Raw genomic sequence first — 18,039 nt, 5'->3', positions numbered from 1 at the left:
TAAAGGAATTTTTTTTTTTTTTTTTTGGCCACGGTCTCAGATTCCAAGTCCAAGAAAAACTCAACGACTGAGCGGAGGATCGATCCCGATTTTTAGATTTATTTCTTTTTCTTTTTTTTATAGTGGAGGGGATAAAGTTTGGCAATTATTCTTTTTTTATATTAAAAAAAAAAAAAAAAAAAAAGGAAGGGACGAGCTCATCCCGGTATAACAGCCTCCATTGCACCTCCACCCCATCAAAAGAATGTTCAATGTGGGAAGAAATGGCCGTGTGTTAGGCATCTCGATCCGTTTTACTCATATTCTTTCCATTCATAGACCCGACTCAGATATCTTTCCAGATTCTGGTACGAATTTTTCGTATGAGTACGTCATATCTGATACCACCAAAGCTATCAGCAAAGTAGTAGCCGTTTCAAACTTCAAGTCCGAGCATCCTTCGAAAGGATATCTTGAGTGCAGTATTATATAATTCTTCCTATGTTTATACAAGTGTTCATCGTTTTATATTCTGTCGGTCATGTTCAGCATTTAGGATAGGGCCCACGTATACAATTAACATCTCCCTTCAAGTAGAGAAAGCAAAGAAAGAAGCAAAGAAGAGAAGTTGTCCACCCTGAAACGTACCTTTTGTCCTTTCATACAAATAAAAACACTAATCTCTTAGCTCTTACGGGCATTCTTTTAGAAAAATAGAAACATTTTTTAAAAAAAATTCTAGCTCCTTACTTACTTGAGTGACTCAATTTTGGTCTACTTTTAAGTCAAATACAAGCTGGTTACAAAACAACTTGTATCTTTCTGGATAGAAAGATAAAATTTTTATTAATAAGACAACGAAGTTTTAATGAATAGTTGCTCTACAATAGAATTAGGAGTTTTTCTATCCTTGTTTTGTAACTTTCTATAAAATTACTTGCTGACTTAAAGAGAGCGTGCAACTGGATTACGTTTCTCTTTTGTGTGGCTGAAAGAATAAGTAAACAGTTGGAAACATAAATATTCCTATCTTTCAAATTTGCACCCATGTCAGTAAGGTTCTTTAACTAGAACTTCTAAAAAAACTGTGTCAATATTAAGAACTCTTGTAACTAGGGCCAATTATGGGCCAGTCCTCATATCTAAATTATATTTTTTTTACATAAGACTATTTAAAATTTGATATTTTTTATGTCCAAATTCGTCCTTGTTCAGCTCTACCTACAACACCATCCGGCAATCTTACTTCCTTCAAAAATCCCCTTCTATTGGAGAACTCATCAAACTTGCGCTCTCTTCTCTGCTGCTAGATTTGGTGCCCTAATTTCTATTTTTTATATAGTTTTGGGAAGCTTATTTAGTACTCTCTTTCTAGGTAATTTAGCTTTGAAAAAAGATAATTATAATAGTCTGGGAAAAAAAAGGTACCGTAGCGACATCCTAGAGTCCTAGTTGTCGTGTTTGGATTCCCCAGTTCGTATCTTGCGGGCGTTTTCGAAACCAAGCAGTTTATCGCTCATTGTGAGAATTCGTACATATAGATGTTTAATTTTATATCGATTAGATACTGGATTGTTCTTGTACGGGATAAAAAAGGATCCAAACAGGCTAATTTTTTGGGTAAGATCTTGGATTGAAAGTCCGCGTGGATCACGTTCACACCCCGATAGGCGACTTTTGGTTGCAGGAGACAGAGATATAGCGAGCGGGCGACGACGGGAGGAGAGACCGAGAGGACGGGAATGGGGATGGAGGAGCGAGAGAGGGCGGCCAGGGACTGGCTGGAGGGCATCATCGCGAAGGGCCAAAGCCAAGACGCCGGCGGCGAGGCGGTGTGGAAAGGCGGCTTCTTCGACGCCCTCTCCCTCTCCGGCCTCCGGATCTCCCGCGCCCAGGCCGGCCGAGCCCTCTGCTCCTTCCGCGTCCCCGCCCACCTCACCGTTAAGTACCTACCTCTCCTTTCCTCTTCTTATTCATTCCCTTCTCTCCTTCCTAAGAACAAGAATCGCTGAACCTAAACCCTAGCCTGGATTAAATAAATCCATTTCCGCGCAGGACGGGGAGGGCAATTGGCAGGCCGGGGCGATCGGGACGGTGATGGACGACGTGGGGGCGGCGGCCATCATGACCACCGAGGGCCTCATCAAGGTCTCCGTCCAGTTCGACATCTCCTACTTCTCCCCTGTCCGCGCCAACGTACGGACGTCTCTTCCCTTCATTTTATTTTATTTTATCCCCAACAACCAAACCATCCATCCAATTCCAATTCCTTGCAAGTTGCAACCAATTATTATTATTTTTATCATCGTCATTGCTATTCTTGATGATGATGGATAATGGAATGGGATTGGGAGCAGGAAGAGGTGGAGATCGACGCACGGATTGTGGAGCACAAAGGGGCCAGAAGGCTGACGGCGGTGGTGGTGGAGATACGGAAGAAGGGGAACGGACAGATGGTGGCCGTGGGAAGGCAGTGGATGACATCTGGTCGCCCCTTCCACAGCAAACTATAACAATCTTATTATCAAGAACGAAAAACTAGAGCAAGCATAGCAAATATAGTTGTCAAGGCAGGCTTTTGGATGAATTGTCCCCTGTGAAATTGTAATCTGTTCATGTTTTCCTAATTAAAAGGAAAAAATTATCAGTGGAACAAACAAATTTTATCATGACTTCGATCGAGTTTGATAAGAGGGGTGCAAATTCCTGGCTGATAATTTGCAAAAATCCAAGTTAACAAATTTCATAATTCTTTGCATGCAGATGCTACGTGCGTTTCGAGATTCTGCACGATACTTGGAGAACAAATGGACAAGTATTTCAAAAAACTCATTAAAATTCAAGTGCAAGAGCGGAGGAATGAGAGAGAGAACAGAAAACAAAGAAGAAAGGAAGAGAAAAGGAGCAAGAAAACAGAAGGATCAATACAAGGTTAGAAATATATTCATTGCCCCAAACGCTATCAATGCCTTTTTAATTGTCAATAACATAAATCTACAACCCCTGATTATCATGGGGTGGTGATGTTCCAAACTTGCTACCTTGGATGAAATATCAAGGAAATCAAATTTTCCATAATCCTAGCTTCACTCAACTATTAAGTTATGCTTGTTTAGAGAACCATTTTTTTTTATGCACCAAGTTGTTAAATATTGGATTGTGATGAAGGATGTTATGTGTCAAATTGTGATACTTCAAGTTCCAGTTTTCTTCTGTGTGGAAAACCTATAATTGAATCATAGAGGCTGCTTAGTGGACATGAAGCATGGCTTCTTGTGAGTAATTATGCCATAGAAGCTACTTAGTTGACTTCAAAAGTGGCTTTTTGTGAGCAATATCTGAACACCTTCTTTTAATGATACTTTTATTCCATAGAAGCTACTCAATGGATCTATAAAAATTCATCTTGTATTGGGCCATCTTAAACTCGAAATAATGGGTTGATGAATCATTAAGACTGAAAAAATTAAAAGAGAAAACATTTAAAACTCTGAATATCTTAAGATTCAACTTAAATGCCCAGAAGATGTTAAGTAAAAGATTTAGTGGTCTGAAGGGAAAATGAGTGTATTAAGGGGGTTCTTATTATTGAACCCAGTGGACTATGTTGAATGAGCTTGATGTTAGCAAAAGGAATTCCAAAAATCCCTGCACATGACAATGAACATTCAAATGTATGCACATAAGTTTTGCCCCTCTGTTAACACTGGAGGACTACCTTTCATGATCCCCATGCAAAAATTTGAACATTCCAGGCTAAGCATATGGTTAATTGAGATCTATATCTGCTAGAATACCATATCTCTGCGTCTCTGTTTCAGGTCTGAATATTTTGGTTCTTCCATAATACTTCAGAAGTCTGGGATTCATGGAGAACCATATTTTCGATCTAAAAACATAAATATAACGAACCTAGCTAATTATGATGTAAGTGGACTCCGTTCGTCTCTCTAAAAAAAAATTGATGATGATGGATGATAACGACGATGAGGAGGAAAAATTTAAACTTATGTGGGACACATGCATGCATATGCCTCTTTAGAACAATTCACTCTCCCTGCCTTGCTTTAGACTTTAGAGAAGATAAATGTGTCACTGAATCTGTTCCATCTAGCAAAGCAAAATAGATTACAGTCATCTGAAGCATTAGAACCCTTTAATGTGATTTTTGACAGGCAGGACAAAAATTTTCTTTCTCAAGGCCTTTAATGTGATTATCCTTGAGTTCGAAGCATTTTTAAGAAAAATTAAAACTTGTTGGAAGATGTTGGAAAGCTAGAGAGATTTTGACAGCATGCCCTCTAGCGGGTGCAGTAGGCAGGTGAGCTTGCGACTCTCTGTATACAACACGACATTGGGGAAAAAAAAGAGAAAGAAAATAAGAAAAAATACATTAAAAATGACAAAAAATCTCATTTGGAGTTTTTATTGGAAATGGAAAGTCCTGAGCGCACATATATTTTGATCTTATTAGATTTAATAGAGAAATTGTTGAATTAAAATTATATAGAATATCTTCGTCAATGATGTAGCAAGTGATGGATTGTCAAGGGGACAATCTAAAAAAATTTATACTAGCAATATTTCATTGCCATATTATATAATATTTCACTGTCATATTATATATATTTCACATACAAATATATTTTGTAATTATAAAAGGAAAAATCAAGGGACCAAAGGTTTTTTTTTTTTTTTTTCCTCACGGTCACGGATTCGAAGTCCAAGAAAAACTTAACAACTGAGAGAAGGATCGATCCTGATTTTTAGATTTATTTCTTTTTCTTTTTTTTATTTGTGATAATTTAGTGAATGATTTATTTTGAGCTTTTTATTTTTTTTTGGTGGGGTGGGAGGGATGAAGTTTGCCGATTATACTTTGAAAGGATATCTAGAGTGCAATGTTATATAATTCTTCAGATGCTTGTACAAGTTTTCATCCCTTTATATTCTGTCGACCATGTTCAGCATTTGGGGTAGGGCCTACGTATACATTTAACATATCCCTTCAAGTAGAGAGAGTAAAGAAGAAGTTTACAATGAAATCATAAATTTTATATATATATATATATATATATATATATATATATATATATATATATATCTTTTGTTTTTTATACAAATAAAAACAAAAATCATTTAGCTCTTACGGGCATTCTTTTAGTAAAATAGTAATATTTTTTAAAAGAAATTCTAGCTCAGCTTACTTATTTGAGTAAGTCAATTTTGAGCTAAATTTCAAGTTAAATACAAGCTACTCACAAAACAACTTGTATCTTTCTGGATAAAAAGATAAAATTTTTACTAATAAGACTAAAAGAAGTTTTGATGAATAGTTGCTCTACAATAGAATTAGGAGATTTTTCTATCTTTGGTTTGTAATTTTCCACAAAATTGCTTGCTAAGTTAAAAAAAAAAATGTGCAATTGGATTATGTTTCTTTTTTGTACGACTGAAAAGATAAGCAGACAATTGGAAATATAAATGTTCCTAATCTTCCAAATTTGCACCCATGTCCGAGAGGTCCAATAACTATGACTTCTTTAAAAAAACTCTGTCAATACTTAAGAACTCTTGGTTCGTGTCTTGTGGGTGTTTGGGTAAAAAGGTACCGAAGCGACAGCCTAGACTCCTAGGGCTCGTTTGGTTCGCGGAAAAGAAAGGGGAGAAAATGTGGTCAACAAAAAAGTAATGAGATGTCTCTTGTTTGATTGGAGTTTTCAAAGAAAAGAGACGGAAAAGTTGTATTCCCATGGAAATATGATTCCCACATTTTATAGAAAAATTTTTTCCATCAGAAACATAGGGAAGTTACTTTCTCATGAGGCGGAAATCACTTCATTTTTATTTTTTCCTAAAAAGACCCTTCAGCATTAAAGAAGCATTAAAGAGGCATTAAAGATCTAATTTTTATTAAGGGCATAATAGGAATTATACATAACTTTTTCAGAAAAGTATATGGCCAATCAAACATAAATACTTTGTAAATTTGTCACTTTTCCATGGTCAACCAAACATGCCAAAAATATTTTTATAAACATTCTCTTCTTAGAAATTTGTTTTCTATAAATTATATTAAAAAAAAAAAAAAAAAAAAAAACCTTCTCGCGGACCGAACGAGCCGCGAGCGTTTTCGAAACGAAGCAGTCCATCACCACAGCCAGTGCAGCAATAGCAGCAGGGCGGTCACTCCTTGCGAGAATTCGTACGAATATATGTTTAATCTTACATCCATTATATATTGGATAGTTCTTGTACAGGATAAGAAAGAATCCAAATAGGCTATTTTTTCAGATAAGATCTTGGGTTGAGAGTCCGCGTAGATCACATTCACACCCGGTAGGCGACTTTTGGTTGCAGGAGACAGAGAGAGGAGAGACCGAGAGGACGGGGATGGGGATGGGGATGGAGGAGCGAGAGAGGGCGGCCAGGGACTGGCTGGAGGGCATCATCGCCAAGGGCCAAAGCCTAGACGCCGCCGGAGAGGCGGTGTGGAAGGGCGGCTTCTTCAACGCCCTCTCCCTCTCCGGCCTCCGGATCTTCCGCGCCCAGGCCGGCCGAGCCCTTTGCTGCTTCCGCGTCCCCGCCCACCTCACCGTTAAGTACCTACCTTTCCTTTCCCTCTTCTTATTTATGCCCTTCTCTCCTTCCTAAGAACAAGAATCGCTGAACCTAAACCTAGCCTGGATTAAAGAAATCCATTTCCGCGCAGGACGGGGAGGGCAATTGGCAGGCCGGGGCGATCGGGACGATGATGGACGACGTGGGGGCGGCGGCCATTATGACCACCGAGGGCCTCATCAAAGTCTCCGTCCAGTTCGACATCTCCTACTTCTCCCCCGTCCGCGCCAACGTACGGACGTCTCTTCCCTTCATTTTATTTTATCCCCAACAACCAACCATCCATCCAATTCTAATTCCTAGCAACCAATTATTACAATTTTTATCATCGTTATTGCTATTCTTGATGATGATGGATAATGAAATGGGATTGGGAGCAGGAAGAGGTGGAGATCGACGCACGGATAGTGGAGCACAAAGGGGCCAGAAGGCTGACGGCGGTGGTGGTGGAGATACGGAAGAAGGGGAACGGACAGATGGTGGCGGTGGGACGGCAGTGGATGACATCCGGTCGCCCCTTCCGCAGTATACTATAACAATCTTATTATCAGGAACGAAAAACTAGAGCAAGCATGGCAAATATAGTTGTCAACTGTGATCATAGAATCTACTTCTTTTAATGATACTTTTATTCCATAGAAACTACTCAATGGATTTATAAAAATTCATATTGTATTGAGCTATCTTAAACTCGAAATAATGGGTTGATGAATCATTAAAACTGAAAAAAATAAAAGAGAAAAAATTTAAAATTCTGAATGTCTTAGGATTGAACTTAAATGCCCAGAAGATGTTAAAGTAAAAGATTTAGTGGTCTGAAGGGAAAAGGAGTTGAGGTTGATGTTTAGCAAGAAAGGAATTCCAAAAATCTCTGCACATGACAATGAACATTCAAATGTATGCACATAAGTTTTGGCACTCTGTTAACACTGGAGGACTGCCTTTCATGATCCCCATGCAAAAATTTGAACAATCCAGTCTAAGTATAAGGTTAATTGAGATCTATATCTGCTAGATACCATATCTCTGTTTCAGGTCTGAATATATTGGTTCTTCCATAATACTTCAGAAATCTGGGATTCATGGAGAACCAGATTTTCGATCTAAAAACATAAATATAATGAACCTAGCTAATTATGATGTAAGTGGACTCTGTTCGTCTCTCTAAAAAAAATTGATGATGATGGAAGATAACGATGATGAGGAAGAATTTAAACCTATGCGGGACACATGCATGCATAGGCCTCTTTAGAACAATTCACTCTCCCTGCTTTGCTTTACACTTTAGAGAAGATATATGTGTCGCTGAATCTGTTGTTCCATCTAGCAAAGCAAAATAGATTACAGTCATCTGAAGCATTAGCACTGCAGTAGGTTACGCAGAACTCAAGTCTTTAATGTGATTTTTGACAGGCAGGACAAAATTTTTCTTTCTAAAGGCCTTTAATGTGATTATCCTTGAGTTCGAAGCATTTTTAATAAAAATTAAAACTTGTTGGAAGATTTTGTAAAGCTAGAGAGATTTTGCCAGCATGCCCTCTAGCGGGTGCAGCAGGCAGGTGAGCTTCTCACCCTCTATATACAGCATGACATTGCCCAAAAAAAAAAAAAAAAATACATTAAAAATGTCAAAAAAAATCACATTTTGAGTTTTAATTGGAAATGGAAAGTCCTAAGAGCACATACATTTTGATCTTATTAGATTTTATAGAGAAATTGTTGAATTAAAATTACATAGAATATCTTTGTCAATAATGTAGCAAGTGATGGATTGTCAAGGGGGCAATCTAAAAAAAATTATACTAGCAATATTTCATTATCATATTATATAATAGTACACATACAAATATATTTTGTAATCATAAAAGGAAAAGTCAAATGGATAGTATCTTGTTACATCAAATTCATATACGTGTCTCATATAGTTATGGTTAGCGGCTGTTTTTAAAAAAATTAGTTTTGTCATATTATATAATTTGATATTTATATTCAGCTTAATTATATTAGTATTTTTTTTTCTTCATATCTTTGATTTCATGATGCTTGGGTAAGAAAAGTAATTTAGGTGCGCTGTATCATTGTTTTTTTTAATACTTCATCAGACAGTAATTTAGGTGCACTAAATAATTTTGAGAAGTCTAAAAGTGCAGCAAAATAACCTGTTAAGTAGCTAATTTCTACCCCAAAACCTACTAGGTACCCCTTTTCTGGTTATAATATTAGATAGGGACAGGATTTTAGTTGGATCTGGGTTTAGATATGGCCAAACCCGACCTCCAACCTCTTTGACACCCCAGTTGTATACCTAAAAGCTGTTTGTATGTGGCCTCACAAGAATGAAAATGTAGCCATGCAATCTCATTTCGGTCGACTAACCAAGGATATGCCAACTTCATCCAATTACAGTTCATGGTGGCATTCCTCCTGGCCCTAGACATAGAACTCATGACGATCAGAAAACCCATGCTTAGTCTCGTTCAGTGCCCTTCTCCATGCTAGAGAAAGTAGAAGGTTTGTGATGGATGCCGGTACACAGCTCAGAGCATTAGTAGGTTTAACTGAAGATGTTCAACAAGGGGAGTTTTAGAGAGGTGGAATTGCATAAATTTGGTTAAAATCAGACAGCAATTCTAACATATGTCATCAACCGCCCTTCGTCCCTGCGCAGCTCCATCGAAAGTTACTTCGGCCATGGTTCAGCTTGCAGCATTTGGACTGCTTTGTGAAACAAGAGTTGCATTGGAATTTGCATTACAATAAATCAAGCATAGGAAAAGCACCAGCTACAACCAGTGGACTTGAAGGAGGTCAGGTTATATGCAATCAAAGAGACCCTTAACAGCTCTTCAATCATTACAGATAACAATTTTCCTACATCAGAAGGATCACATTGATAATTGAAAGGAATTTTCAGTTCAAGAGAAAAGCATGTTTATATGCAAAAGACCATACAATCAGGGATTCGGTTCCCCAATAATTTGTGACAGAAACAATAAAAGCAGAAAGAAGTACTAAAAAATTCTCATATGATAACATGTAAGGTTCCTTCAATATGGAGTCGGAATTAGCATCTGCTACCATCAGCTGTGATGTTTTGCAAGGATTAACAGTCTATGAGTTTATTGTGCACTGCATCGTGCTCATAAATGAAAATGGACTTGTAACACCCGTGCATCACAAACAAATTAGTAATCCCAGAGACATCTTTCCAAAATTGTGGATTGTGCATAGCTGCACTACAAACAAATAATAATTGGGGCATTTTTTTAAAGAAAGTTAGACTAGCACCGAACTAGCACTACTAAGCCAAGTTATAACTCTGACTTTGTGCATGAAGATCAATGCTGAATGTCTAGCATGATATCAAGTAAAAGTTAACATCTACACCATGAAAAGGTCCGCTTAAAGCTGTTGCTCAGACAACAGCAGATATGCCCGCCAAATTTTATAAATTTGACATGTTTCTTCATTAATGGGTCTGTTGACAGGAAAATCTAGCTGACATGCATGCAAAATTTTTTAAATTTGCCATATTTTTTCATTCATGAGTCTACAAACAGGAAGATCAAAAGCAGCCGGTTGAAAATAAATGTTGATGGATGAAGATCTCAAGCACCAACAATTTATTACCAGCAAACATGACTACCAGTGTAAGACAAAACTGCCCTAAAAACTGAGGACAAGTTCAAGCACAAATTAATTCCTTTGGTCTTTGGATTGAGGTTTCAGTATCTGACAAGGATACTTGCATCTTTAAAGACAGGGATACCACTATGCTGATTAATTAAACAAGAAACACATCCAAGAGGTTTCAGCAAACAAGTTCAAGCATCATCAGAACATAAATCCTAATCACCAGGTTCAAAACTTGTCATTAATAAAGTAACTAATATCTTTTATGAAAACAACATAAACTCCAAACATCAATTTTTAAAAAGTCAATAAAGGGGAAGGCAGATGGGAGCATGATGGAGCAATCCAACACACAAAAATGGAACAAAAGAAGTTCCAACCAGATATTGGTAGACTGAAACCTGTTTGAAGCAGTCATTCAAAGCAGACCCCTCCGTCTCTTGTAGTCACTGACTGTCAAAGTTAAAGCATGTCGCCGCCCATCACTGTCTGGAACTTTGTATCCAGTTGTTGCTTCTATCTTCTGTTTCCTTGACATAAAATTCAAATGAACAGCTTGAGGACCCCCAAACTTCTGCAGGGCAGCCAAAGAGATTGACAACTCAAAATCATGCAGCGTGTTTGATTCTGTACCCTGGTCCACTGGTGCACTCGTATCTACCAACTTCCCTGCACCGGCTGCTGCCTCCAGAGCTGCAGCAGTGGCTGCTACACCAGCCTCAACTCCACTCAGTGGCCCCACAGCACCTGCATCTCCATTACCTGTTGTTGCACTTCCATTATTACCATTTGCAGCGGCTGCATTCCCCTCCCCCCCAGGCTTTGACACATAATAATTCCTGGACCTAGTCCACCTCCTAGAAAAGGGATCATAACCTGCCTCCCCAGCCTTTAAGCTTGTGTTCACTGGCTTCAACTCTGAGGCATTCCTAAAGTTCTCAGCTCGGTTCTTCCTATTCATCTCAGCCAATCTAACAGCTTTTGCATCCTTCTGTTCTGCTTGCCGAGACATGTCCTCTAACTCCTTCAGCCTTGCTCGGATCCTTTCCACTTCTACCTCATCTCGCCGACTCTCCGCCACTTCCATCTCCTTCCTCAACCGATCCTTCTCAGCTGCAACATTGATTGGCCTCCCCGAGGCTGACTTCTTCTCTTGCAGCATCTGTTTCACGGTGGCTGCTGAATAGACAAAGTTGTTGATCTTCTGAATAGCTTCCTTCTTATCCTGCACATCCTGACGGGTTGGCATCCGACCACCACTCTTTTCAACCTCGTGTTGCCATTCCTTAAACTCCTTCTCGAGCACCGGAGAGTCTGAAACGTAAGCCATCTCATACTTCACTGACATATTACCCCATGTCAAGTTCAACAACTTGTAAGTTGTATGATGCTCCAGCTTGTACTGTCTACTAGGGTCAGCTGCTTCCACATTACGAACTAAGAAAAGCTTATATCTGGCACCAGATCGAGACCCAACCTGGACTCTTACAAAGCACCCAAGAATGAGCTCTTCAAAGAAAGGTTCCCTGAACCACTTCACCAGCTTCGACCTCCGAATCGTTATATCTTTGATATCCTCAAACTTCAGTGGATCCAATCTGGATGGGGAATCATCTAATAAATCATCCTCCATTTTGTTGTTCCCTGGGAACCTCTCATCCTCACTATCCATTCTGCCTCCGCTTTCACGGTCATTGCTCAAATCACTAGGAGGACTGGCTGCTGATCTATGTTTGGGAGGAGACATATCCTGATTACCAGCACCACTGCTACCTCCATCTCCAATTGCATCCTTGAATCTACTACGATAACCCTCTGGAGCTTGCTGTCTCATCCTCTTGGCACGCAGCTCATCTAAGGCACTCTTGGCGGCAGTCCTATCTGTGCGGGCTGATGAGCGGCTGCGGTACGGAAGAGGGGGAGGGCTTTCTTTCTGGGACTTCTCCATTTTTGCTGATGATGCTCTTGCCATCTTTTTCAATTTGTAATCATCTATCTTCGTGCTCCGCTCTGCTAGTATCAGCTCCCGGTCCAGCTCAGACATCTTTCCTAGTTCCTCCTTATCCGCTTCATCCCTGTAAAGATCACTTCCAACTGATGGAGCGCTGTCAGATTCATCATCGCTGTGCCTGTCGTCATCGTCGTCGTCGTCATCCGCCCAACCACTCCTCTTGTCTTTCTCAGGCGGGTCGAGCCTCTTCTTAAGAGGGACTTGAGAGCCTGCTGGTTTCCTTTTATTGTACCTAGGGTTATCAGAGTCATCATCCTTGGAATCACTTCCATCAGAGTACGAGCCCTCCCTTCGCCACCTTGACTGAGGGCGAGAGTGGTTGTTCTTCCTCCCAGATGTGCCCGTTCTCCCTGCTGCCTGCAACAGCAGGTTCTCCAAGTCTGCCATGATCAAAGATCCCTCCAAACAATCTACAAGTGTTTATCACAATCAGTTAGATAAGTATGCAAAGCCAATTCTTTTATTAGAAACCCCATCAAAACATACATCAAGAACACGTCAAATAAGTAGGCAATCCCTTTCTTCACCTACAGGAAATCTTCCAAACGAGCTTCACAGAGTACCTGAATGCAAGATTCGGAATTCTTTCAAACAAACTAAAATTTTGACTATAAATACTAATATCGCAAATTATAAGACAGCAAATATATAAAAAAATCTGAGTAATAAAGAAGTATCTGATGCCAAAATTCTGTTATAGAAGATGATTAACTTGAAAGAAAAGAATCCACCGCTTAAAAAAAGAAAGGAGCCCTCATCGGATTCAGCCCTAATAAAGGTAGAATTTTGGACATACCAGCTGACGAGATTTTACAAGTTTTCTTTCTTGAACTGATCTTGCCAACCCTGCTTGATGATTCCCAGCATCTTCAGATCAGAAAGGGGATCTCGTATGGCATGAAACAACGGGCTTTCCCCTAGATTTCCTTCGAGAGGAGCTTGACGCAAAGTGGGGCAACGCTGGGTCTTCTATTTATCTGTAGTAGCTTAGAAAACCATCAACAAAGAAAAAAAACCACAGCAATCCGCGGAACTCAGAAGAAATATCGATCGAGAGAAGCGATTAGTACCAAATAAACCGAGGGATAAGATACCTGCGATCAAAACACCGATAAAAACCGGTTTTTGAGACTAAAAGGATCGAAAAATCGGTGACCTAACAGAAAAAATCAACAGCAAATCGCTTTATAACGGGAAGAAGAGGAAATCGAATCAATCAGGGACCAGAAGACGATCGCCATACCTTGGGCTCCCTCCCGATTCGATCCCCCGATGCCCCTTTCTTCCAATCGCCCAGAGACGAGCAGGAAAAAAGCGAGGTTTCTATCACGGCGGAGAGAAAAGGGAAGGAATTAGGGGGAGAAATAATTCCGTGGAAGGGGCACAGAGGAATTCGAAAGGTCCGTATGTCGGGTACTGCGTTTGGCGACCGATACCGGGTATAAATCGGAATACCGAGTTTTATAGACGAGAAGAAGCTTTTTTTAACCAAAATAAAAATAAAAAAAATAAAAAATGAAAAACAGAAAAACTAAGACTTGAAAATTTTAAATGCACCATACATGCACCCAAATTTCATATAACGGGCTAATATTTCAAAATGTTGGCCAAAAATTTAAACAGAAAGCATTGTTTAACATAAAATTAAATTTTTATTATTATTAGAATAATTATTGTAAAAGTAGAAGAAACCATCCACAGTTGCCAACTCTCGCATTTCGGAAAGAATTTGGCGGTTTAAAGTTCGGAAGAGCAAGTCGTATGGATATATCGTAAAGAAATTAAAAAAAAATTACGATAAGGGTTTAATATGAAACGAAACAAAAGTTATTGACTATCGCACTAACGAGATTTTAAATTTGGCGGTTGGCGCTACTTTTTTTGATATGTCCGTTGCAGAGAGGTTCTAGGTTTAAATTCTCATGAATTAAAATAAATAATTTGAAGTTCGTAAATGAAAACATGTATAGATCTAGTATTAATATATGGGAAAAGTAAAGAAACAGTTTAATGGCACGAAAGATGTCAACATGCTATTCTAATGGGATTTTAAGTTTGACAGATGGCACCGCTATCCTTAGGGCATGCACCGGAAAGAGAGGACTCAAGTTTGACTTCCTATGAATTAGGATAGATGATTCGAAGTTTAAAAATGGAAACATTCATAAACATCACACAAATACATTAAAAAAAGTAGAAGGAAATGTTGATAATTGCATAATATGGTCAATTGTTGCACTAATTAGACTTATATTTGGCAATTGCATCACTCTCCACAACATATGTGACGGGGAGATTTCACGACTGAATCCCCATCTATTCTAATAAATGATTCGAAGAAGGCGTCTTTATATGGCTCAAATATAAGGTACACAAGGAATGTAATCCCAATGCCAACCTTAAAAAGTTGTAAATTGCTACAATCTCCTTATACGAGGTAGCTTGCCGGCTTTATTCACCGGCTAAGTAATGCTCGATAACAACAAAGGAAATTGTCAATTATGATGAGGGAAAGACAAAAAGAATATTGATCAAAGTGAAAAACCAATAGTATTAGGCTTGTTTAAAATAAGTTTAGGTCAAGTATGGATTAAGCTTGAAGTTAATCTACCTAAATGTTGAAAAGGGATTCGTAATGGTACCTAAACTTGATCCAACCAAATCTGAATCTGCTTGAGATTAAGATAATTTTTCAGTGAGTAGAATGTTAATACACAAAAACAACTACGTGGCACATATGGCACGAAAGAAATACAAATATATTCTTATAAAAAAAAAAGGATGATGGTCGCTTCCTCCATTTTCCAATTCAAAGAAGAAATCTTAATTCACCTTGAATGCAATTAATGTTCCCTTCGAGTTTTTAAGTTTTACTTTTTGTCCTTCCTAATGCCAAAAATTAGGTACGACCCCATTTCACCCCTTTCAGGACCCTTGATCATCAAGAACATAACTGGGTATATAATTTATCCTTGTTATTCCAAATATTATTTCAAACTCATCTCCGCCTCCTGAAATATATTATATTCATTCTCTGTGTTTTTTTGAGCAAATATTCGTTCTGAATTTTTTTGCTCATTCTATTCACTGATGCTCTTATCTATATATATTACAATTGGTCTGACCATATAATTTCAACTCTAAAGGTCTCATGCCAAATAACCACGTTACTCGAAGATAGGATCCAAGCAGATGGCCTTTGATAGCTAAGAACATGTAAATTTAATGAGGACTTTGTGCAAATCTCCACGCCCATAATTTTTTTTGATAGTTTGTAAGTTCTAGGAACTGAAATGAATACAGCTATTGCTTTTATAGATCAAAACTTCTCTACGTGCTACCTACACGACAGGATCTGAGATTGTTTCTTTCTTAATATATGCTGCACTTTTTTTTAAAAAAAAGAAAATTATCAATAAGATTAACTACTGTTAATACAACCAGTGAAAATAAATAAGAGTCAAGCCATTCGTCAGGTTATAAGCATATTGTAAAAGTTTTCTAGACTTTACAGTGTCATTTAGAAGTGCAAGAATCACTAGCAGCATTTCGTGCCGCCAAGGAACCCAAAACAGAAGCTTCGTTGGACTCAGAAGAGCTACCACCAGCTAAATCTCAGAGGTTCTAAGAAGCTGTAAAGGGAATTTGTTGTTGGAGGCAAATGAGTGCAACTGCAGCCCTCTCTATGTCAATTGGAGTCGCATTATATTTTGGATCTCAGAAAAATGCCCTATAGGCTGCATTACCAATAAAGCTCTTAGCACTGCAACTCCCTTTCACTGTTATCAATATAGGTTTATCAAAAAGGAAACCAAAATTAGAAATTCTTACTGAGTACCGAACTCAAAATTAAATTTTGCAGGAGCTCATTAGAAATGGTTTTCCCATTTTTTCCATTACAGAAGCCATGCCTAAAGAAATTTTTAATATGGTTAACATGAAGACTGACTTCTCATGGATACATAACTATGTTCATGCACTATTACTAGATCTCAGTATTTCAAGATATAAAAAAAAAAATTGTCATGATCCATTTCTGCCATATATAGTGATGTGGTTTTGTTGGTAATCTACCATGAAGCTGTGCATGACTTGAAACCTTAGGCATTAATCAGAGAAACTTAGATTCTTAGCCAGGAAGAAAACTAAGATTTCTTCAAAAAATTGAAACTTCATTTTGTGCCTCTGTGCTCTTTATGCATCACAAAGCATCAGCATTTCAAAATCAGACAAAAAAAGTGTTCAAGTTCATGTAATATTACTTTAAGATGTCATAATGAAAAAGAAGTCTAATTAATTCATAGATATAGTACTCCATTAACATCTCTCACTATTTGTTTTTCTTTCTAAAATACCAAACTCATTACTTATTTGCATCATAATTAATCATGAAACTTATACAGAGAAGGTGGGGTGATTGTTTTTGAAAGCTTTGTGAATAGAAGAAGACTGAAACGTCGAATCTTTGACAATCGGTGTAAGACCATAAATATTACCTCTATTTCTTAGAGAATGCGAAGTAATGATTGTCAACAGGAATCCAAAAGGCATGCTCTCTAATTTCAGGAAGTTTATTTACTGGAAAGGCCTCCTCTGGCTGGCACAAAACAAGTTCAAAGAATTCCAAAAAATGTTATTATTTTCATTTATATCAAAATCTGAAAAGTTCAGATAGCCAGTTTTCATGTATAATCGGCCTTGGACTCCAAGGATAGCTCATCACTGGGCCCATCTCCATCTTTGATCAAGGACAAGATTAATACAAAAATTAGTATCTTTAAATTTGAAACAGAACATGAGACAATGAACTGAAAGGAAAATCAGCACCTGCTTGTAACTCCTCACCAAATAAAGAGAATATCAATCCTATGAAGTTGAAGGAAAGTTGCAGGAAAAAAATGGTGAACTTCAAATTTTTTTGTCACTAATTAAGCATGCAAATTCGCAGTTTAGCTCCTAAGACAACCAACACTTGGATGCAGGTAGGGATGTTTTAGGAGCATCCCTTGATTATATGTCAGAGTTGATTTCTATCTAGCAACCATATCAGTACCTTCCAAAATAATCTCTTTCGAGTGATTTTGACGTCACACCTAGCTTAGGCAGAGGCCAGACATGAATAAACCTGATTGATATATTGGTTAAGTACAATTTGACATTATGTAGCCTAACTTAATCCTAGTTGAGTTTGTCGAATGATTAAATGCTTGATCATTTTGGAACAGGAAATTGATACTTTACTATGAAAGAACAATACAAAAATAAACTTTTGACAGGCTAACATGACTTGGGTCCATCATTTGGCACCCCTCAGCACATGTGCTGCAAAGAATTTCCTTTGTTCAAGCATGGATGGCGTATGCAATAAATCCTATCCCAAGGGCTCGATTGCATAAAGATATATTGCTGAAGAGTATTTGACATTTTGTTCAAGATATCATGAAGGTGTAGACACAACATTTAACCGATCTCAAAGAATTATGAGATTGTAGAGAATGCAGAACCTTACAAGTTCTTATCTAATGGAAGAGTATTAGGGAAGGTTGAAAGTATTGTTCTTAACTAAAAATCCTTCACATAAGCACATCGTTGTGTTACTTTACAGTGACAGAATAATTGAGTATCATGGGTTAGTATAGTTATAAGATGATTAAATTCAATGCCCTATCACACAATGTTCTTGACCAAAAATTTAATATGTATGCAGAGAATTTTTGGCTACTCAGTGACAAGTCAACCATAACATTCGTCCTAGCCCAAGGATTGAGCAAAGATGGTTAATCGAGTTATTCCCT

General features: G+C 38.1%; 2 protein-coding genes across 17 annotated transcripts; one reads left to right on the top strand and one right to left on the bottom strand.

Moving 5' to 3' along the window:
* Positions 1 to 1,317: 1,317 nt before the first annotated feature.
* On the top strand, positions 1,318 to 7,283 carry LOC103715755 (uncharacterized). 9 transcript variants are annotated; one of them, XM_089926669.1, is made up of 8 exons: positions 1,344 to 1,599; positions 1,667 to 1,919; positions 2,035 to 2,175; positions 2,337 to 2,466; positions 2,743 to 2,910; positions 6,340 to 6,576; positions 6,674 to 6,832; positions 6,981 to 7,283. In XM_089926669.1, the coding sequence occupies exons 2-8, from the start codon at positions 1,722 to 1,724 to the stop codon at positions 7,163 to 7,165; spliced, it is 1,218 nt and encodes a 405-aa protein (XP_089782795.1). In that variant the 5' UTR covers positions 1,344 to 1,599; positions 1,667 to 1,721; the 3' UTR covers positions 7,166 to 7,283. The 9 variants fall into 9 exon arrangements, with proteins under 9 accessions (XP_088565432.2, XP_088565430.2, XP_088565429.2 ...); XM_089926670.1 differs by having other exon boundaries at positions 1,353 to 1,500; XM_089926668.1 differs by having other exon boundaries at positions 1,354 to 1,500; positions 1,650 to 1,919.
* A 3,154-nt stretch (positions 7,284 to 10,437) lies between these two features.
* LOC103715837 (protein RTF1 homolog) lies at positions 10,438 to 14,007 on the bottom strand. Of its 8 annotated transcripts, none has more exons than XM_088709295.2 (5): positions 13,488 to 14,002; positions 13,339 to 13,400; positions 13,041 to 13,221; positions 12,731 to 12,807; positions 10,438 to 12,654 (listed from the first exon to the last, which is right to left on the bottom strand). In XM_088709295.2, the coding sequence occupies exon 5, from the start codon at positions 12,629 to 12,631 to the stop codon at positions 10,652 to 10,654; it is 1,980 nt and encodes a 659-aa protein (XP_088565421.2). In that variant the 5' UTR covers positions 12,632 to 12,654; positions 12,731 to 12,807; positions 13,041 to 13,221; positions 13,339 to 13,400; positions 13,488 to 14,002; the 3' UTR covers positions 10,438 to 10,651. The 8 variants fall into 8 exon arrangements, with proteins under 8 accessions (XP_088565421.2, XP_089782792.1, XP_088565423.2 ...); XM_089926666.1 differs by lacking the exon at positions 13,339 to 13,400 and adding an exon at positions 13,315 to 13,338; XM_088709297.2 differs by lacking the exon at positions 12,731 to 12,807 and having other exon boundaries at positions 13,488 to 14,007.
* Between the last annotated feature and the right edge of the window lie 4,032 nt (positions 14,008 to 18,039).

The sequence above is a fragment of the Phoenix dactylifera genome, chromosome 12 (assembly GCF_051530095.1).
Source record: "Phoenix dactylifera cultivar Ajwa chromosome 12, Ajwa_hap1_PhDact_Kaust_v1.1, whole genome shotgun sequence".
In the NCBI taxonomy this organism is placed as follows: domain Eukaryota; kingdom Viridiplantae; phylum Streptophyta; class Magnoliopsida; order Arecales; family Arecaceae; genus Phoenix; species Phoenix dactylifera.
The sequence above is the reverse complement of the archived record's forward strand: the minus strand, read 5'-3'. Positions and strand labels throughout refer to the sequence as shown.

What these genes read in the sequence shown, in the direction of transcription:
- LOC103715755 (XM_089926669.1), top strand. Translation starts at nt 1,722, where the DNA reads ATGGGGATGGAGGAGCGAGAGAGGGCGGCCAGGGACTGGCTGGAGGGC. An exon ending in GCGTCCCCGCCCACCTCACC is followed by an intron (nt 1,920 to 2,034) that starts GTTAAGTACCTA and finishes ATTTCCGCGCAG; the next exon opens with GACGGGGAGGGCAATTGGCA. An exon ending in TCTCCCCTGTCCGCGCCAAC is followed by an intron (nt 2,176 to 2,336) that starts GTACGGACGTCT and finishes GATTGGGAGCAG; the next exon opens with GAAGAGGTGGAGATCGACGC.
- LOC103715837 (XM_088709297.2), bottom strand. Translation starts at nt 12,631, where the DNA reads ATGGCAGACTTGGAGAACCTGCTGTTGCAGGCAGCAGGGAGAACGGGC.